At 38.2% G+C, this 6,000-nt stretch overlaps 1 protein-coding gene across 2 annotated transcripts in view; it reads left to right on the forward strand.

Moving 5' to 3' along the window:
• The window catches only part of LOC307117784 (neoverrucotoxin subunit alpha-like), a 43,672-nt gene extending 42,446 nt beyond the window's left edge, over positions 1-1,226 (forward strand). Inside the window, exon 6 of one of the 2 annotated variants that reach the window (XM_079802873.1) lies at positions 491-1,226. In XM_079802873.1, the coding sequence (XP_079658999.1) occupies positions 491-1,113 (623 nt within the window). In that variant the 3' untranslated portion in view covers positions 1,114-1,226. The remainder of the gene's footprint in view (positions 1-490) is intronic. The other variant, XM_079802874.1, reaches the window with a different exon arrangement.
• Positions 1,227-6,000: the final 4,774 nt, after the last annotated feature.

A 6,000-nucleotide genomic window follows, 5' to 3' on the forward strand; every position in this document is an offset into this window, starting at 1 on the left:
ACCATGCACAGATGATCTGAAAACACCAATAAACAAGTAAGCTGCAATTCTCCATTTGAGATGTTCTGTGTTCTGTCATGACTCACAAGCCGCTTGTGCGACAAAATCTGACATAAAATCTTCTCAGAGATGAACTGTAATGAATTCAAGCATGGATCTCTCCACTATTAGCGATTGTGTTTGCTGAATAACTGTGAGCTACTGAAATGAGCCTTGCTGTGAAACAGCCAATCAGAGCAGAGCAGAGCTCAACATTATTATTCATGACCCTTCCAAATAAGGTAATAACAGCCCATTTCATTCTAGGGATAAATCCTTGGGTTGTAAATGGACATGTAAAACCGTATCTGGAGTATTTTGACCTTACCTAAGCCCCATACCTTCTATGTTGATATCAGAGAACAATTTAAAATATTGTATCAATGCATTCTATAGCACCTTTAAACTTTTTAAATTCATAATTCCTGATTCTGATTTGTTTATCCATCAGATTCCCAACAGTTGACGGTGGATACGAACACAGTGAATCCATACCTCTTTCTGTCTGAGTGGAACAGAGTTATTACTGCCTATTCAACGGCTGAGCCATATCCTGATCATCCAGACAGATTTAATCATCATTGGCAGGTGTTGTGTAGAGAGAGTGTGAGTGGACGCTCTTACTGGGAGGTTGAGTGGAGCGGAACGGATGATGGTGTGTATATATCACTGTCATATAAGAGTATCAGCAGGAAGGGACAGGGTAATGAGTGTGTGTATGGACATAATGATCAGTCCTGGAGTTTGTCCGGCTCTTCCTCCAGTTACTCATTCTGGCACAATAACATAGAGACTGTTCTCCCTGCGAAGCCCATCGCCAGTAAATTCAGTAGACTAACAACGTATGAGAGTCACATTAGAGTAGGAGAGAGTGTGGTTATCCATGGTGAAGGAGTGTCTGTGGATATCTATAGAGTAGGAGTGTATGTGGATCGCGATGCAGGAACTCTGTCCTTCTACAGCATCTCTGGAGACTCAATGAGCCTCATCCACACAGTCCAGACCACATTCACTAAACCGCTCTATCCTGGGTTTGGGGTTTGGTCTAAATCATCATTGAGACTGTGTTGGTGAATCAGAATAAATTGTAGAGAGATTCTACTCATAATGCTTTGAGCTGTATGATAACAGTGATATAGAGTCTCTTCATTATATTAATAATAAAGCTGAACTTCCGTCACTGAAATAACGTGTGTTGTTTTATGGTGCAAACTTTCTTAACACCTTCTACCTTATTTTACTTATTATCAGTTAAGGTAAAGCAAGTCAAATCTGCCCTAACTTCAAAGCATTCAAAATCCTCATACATACAATATATACTGTATGTCACAGAAGACTTCTCCGTGGTTTGAGCTGCTCAAGACTAGAAATCAGAGGCTTTAAAACGTAAAAGTGCATACAAAAATAAACTGTTTACAAGTGTTGTTCAATAAAGACATCAAGGCATCTAACATCGGAGAGGCCGTTCCACGGAATCAGCGTCTGAAGCTCTCATTGCATTTCAGTCTTTTATAGACAGCTTCTACATTCCACACATTCTTGAGACGTCATCAACTGTGGAAACCCCCTCAAAACTTGTCTATATAAAGACCTTCTCCTCTTTGCCGTTTTTCTCTGCATTCTTCTCCTTTGCTGCCGTCTTCTGCTCATCCGCAATATAACATTCTTCTTGCATTACTTTCTGATCTATGCTCTTTCTAATGCAGCTTTTCTTCTCTCTCTACTCAATCATTATATACTTAACATTTTTGACAGTAAGTATGTTTCTTTATTATTTGATTAAATACCTTTCTTAATAAAATACTAAATACAGTTGTGGTGTCCCTTTATTTAACCCCTTTGCAGTCAAAGATCTCAGACGGCCCCAGATTACTGTCGTTCAACATTCACTGCTCATTAAAACATCACACTCTAACTTCATCTGGACAAACTCAGTATCATTAGGCAGATTAAAGGCTCCCGCTTCGATATTTGACCACTGTTTATGATAACATTTTCCTGGGATTTAATAATTTTATTGGGAATTTTACGAATTTTACTTAAGTGTAAAATAACCGATCTGAAATGAACTATATTTTGAATTGAATAATCACACTCAAATTAATTATCTCTCATGTGCTGCAGTTACGCTGTGTCCGCACAGCTCGCAAATAACACATTTCAGTTCAGCTCTTAGTTCAAAAGTGCACATATTAGGAGAATTATTGATTTATCACGTTTGCAAAATATTTCGCCATACAGAATACCATTTCTATTAATTTCTCACTGAATTATCCAATCTCCATTCAGCTGAAACATGAACACAGCTTTCTCTGTGTCTCCTCTTCATGATTTGTGTCAGATATGAGTCATCACGCAGTCATTGGTTCTCTACTGCTGTCAATCATCTTACCTGCTCGATCAACTATGGCATAAGGTTTTTGTGTGATTTTTTGTGATTTTGGCTATTTTATATCAATAATGGATGTTTACATTATAACTGCTAGCAAGTGTAGCGATTAGCTCCATTTAAAATGCTAAATATAACATGTTTTTAACATCCCCATTATATCGCCACAGGAAGCTAATACAAACACTCGATGGTGCTCTAAGTCAGGGGTTTTCAAACTGTCAAGGACCCCCAAATACGATGAATGTTTTATGAGGGACCCCCTTCCAAATCTATATATTTTTATGTATGAAAAACATTCAAACTGTTAGAATGAAGAACATTTTCAATTAAAAATGATTTATATAAGCAACTTTCACAATACATTTATGTAAGCAGCATACGTACTGCGTTAAGGATACTGCTTTACAACCCAGTGAGCAAGATAAAGGGGACTATAGTGAGAAAAACTCACTAAAGATACAAAGCAAACATATATAATTCTGGAAAGTATGTATACGGCAAGAAAGGAGAGAAACATTTAGAAATTAAAAAGTTAGAATGTGTGGTAGACTTTAACCATTTTTGCTTTGTCTTTTTATTCTCTGAACTTTTCTGGGGACCCCTTAGAACCATCTGGAGGACCCCTGGGGGTCCCCGGACCCCAGTTTGAAAACCCCTGCTCTAAGAGACATTTTGAGTGAAAGTGTAATTTTAATCTTTTAAATTGTGTTATGTAGCGTAATGCTAACTATACCTCTAATGCACCTGTTGGACCAGGAGCTTTGTCTATTTTGTTACAATAATTCACAAAAGGTTCCAATGATGCGCTTTTATAATTTAGAAAGACTTCAGATAATATGTGGATTGCTGTAAATGGATTACTGTACAGTTAATGGGCCATTAATGCCAGCATAAATTATATAATGGCTTTTAATAATGGCTATAAACAAACAAAAGAATAATGATAAAAGGATAATGAGGATTACGTCTCATGCACTCAAAGGAGTAAAACGATCATCATTATAGCATGAATTGAGCTGTTCTCCTCGCCAGACATTAGACAAAAGACTGTAAATGGGTGTTTGCAGGCCAACAGCATGTTTGATACATGTTGATAGCATCCTGACATGGTCTTAAAAAATATTTAATAAAATTCATAGTTTTGGACATAACATTTTAAATGAAGCATGACCACCCTTGTGGCTTTACTTTAGTTGTGGTTATAAAATGTTATACTACATTCACATACTATTTTTATACATTTATCTCCATATTAATAACTGTCTGAGTAATTCTGAGTATTCAGCTGTAAACTCTCAAGTGTTGGCTTTCTAGAAATATATTTGTTATGCGTCTATACAGAATAACTTGTGAGCAGCAGCCTTTTTACTATGGGTATGTCAAAATGCTCCACTTGCCAAAATGGGGGGTTGTGGGTGACAGGCAAGGGGTTAATGTTTTATGGGAAAAGTGTTCAAACTGTTGAAGTAAACTAAGGTTGAAAAGAAAAAGAAAAAGACAGGACATCTAAAACAAACCAGTCAAAGAAGGGGAAAAAAATTATTTGTTTAATACAAGTACAATTTTCCTTTTCTTACTTCAAACCTGTTTTTGAGTATTCGCTGCTGTTCCAACATCTCTCTCCTTGGTCGAATTTGAGCCCACTGGTCTATGGATAGTCATCCGATGTCATCAGATGGTAACCCGGGTCCCCAGGCAAACTCCTTCTGTAACTTGTAGCTGGAGAAATAACTTTTATATGGGTCTTTGGGCAGCAGTAAAGGACTAAATCTCCCCGTCGGGGAATCAAACGCTGCAGAGATTGGTCATCGCCCCGATCAGCACAACTGCTGCTCAGCCTTCCCAATTGCAGGCACGGCCTAATTCGTCATTTTAGGTTATTGGTTCACAGAAGCCAGAGAAGCCAACAAATCATCTAATACCATTAAATATGAAGTGTCTGTATAAAATGTGGAATGTCACTAAACTAGAGAGCTTGTTTTTCAATGGAGAGCTTGGTAGGTCAGATCAATAGATTCATTTTTTTTTTAGTGCTGGGTCCAAACAGAGAGAGTTTTGATTCCTCTGCACATGGTTGCTGCTAATGTGTTGCGAGCATTGACCGCACAAGACGGCATCCAGGCAACAATAAAAACACCTGCGTTGGTGGTATAGTGTTCGATATAGGGTTCGATTCCCGGCCAACGCATTTCTTTTGATCAAAACAGTAATCTGGGGACCCTGGCGAACTCCTTCTGTGACTTGTAGCTGGAGCAATAACTTTTATATGGGTCTTTGGGCAGCGGTAAAGGACTAGGCCTCAGTTTTGATCCGTGACTATGCCGTCTCACAGTCACCCAGTTGCCCTTCTGCCCGGGCTCTACACATACCTGTCAAGTTTTGGATTTGAAAATAAGGGAAATTTTTCGGCGCCCACCGCAAGCAGTCCCACCACCCCAACCAAGCTCCAGTATCCCTAACATTTTAAGACAGGTGTTATAGCCCAAATGAAAACACAAAAGGGTATATATAATGAGCATTTATTTAAAGGCTTATTTGCATATTTTCTGTTCATTTAAAATTGCTTGTCTTTAGATTTTATTTTCATTCCACACATTCTTTTCATTTCATATTGCTTTTCTTTTACAGTTTTTCTTTTCTTTTCATTTCACACAACTTTTCTTTACTCTTTTAGTGAGTTATTGTACACATTTGTTGCAGACTTTGCATTCTTTAAGACTGTTTTGGAAGGAGTGTATTTGTGGGCTGGGCCAGAGTGGTTCATTTTACATGAGAGTAGAGCACAAACAGTTAAGTTGTCTAATGTCATCCTATTCTCTGTAACAATCTTTCGTACCATGCTAAATACCCTCTCTGAACTTGCATTGCTATGGACAGGGCTCGACATGAACGCTTGTACGCTTGTCCAAGTGGACAAGTGGATTTTTTGAAGGGGCAAGTGAAAAATTATTTTACTTGCCCAACAGACAAGTATCCTGAGTAAAATGTCAAAACAAAAAAATAACTAGGGAATCACCAAAGTGCAATAATGATTCTGCATTCAGTTAGTGTAAGTGGCAATCGATAGTGGATAATAATATCAAACGAACTGACAACAATGTTGAGTGGTTGAGGCTCGCGCAGCCTCTCGAAGAGAAAATCGAAAACAAATGAGCGGCACTCACACACAGAAACTCAGTTAACATACACGGTTAAAATGGTGTAGTTATTATATTTATAACATATGATACAGTTAAGCAACATTACACTAACAAGAGTGTTGTTTTCCAGAATACCATCACGACTGGAAATGACACTGATTTCATACGCCAGTTCCATAAACAATTAATTAACATTAAGTCACTTACATTTTATAATTAAATTCGCTGTCCCATTGATCACGGTATTTACACGAGGGTTTTTTTGTGTGATTGTTTTGGCAGGAGTGCCTTAATCCGTCTCTAACGTTACGTCCATCATCATCCGTCTCTGTTTTGTTTTTTTTCCCGCGTTGTCACTCGTCATCTGACCTCAGTCACACACTAGCCTCGCGACAACTGACACCTATACTGTAGGCTACTGCAGATGCC

This window comes from Gobio gobio, assembly GCF_949357685.1.
Source record: "Gobio gobio genome assembly, chromosome: 21".
NCBI classification, from domain to species: domain Eukaryota; kingdom Metazoa; phylum Chordata; class Actinopteri; order Cypriniformes; family Gobionidae; genus Gobio; species Gobio gobio.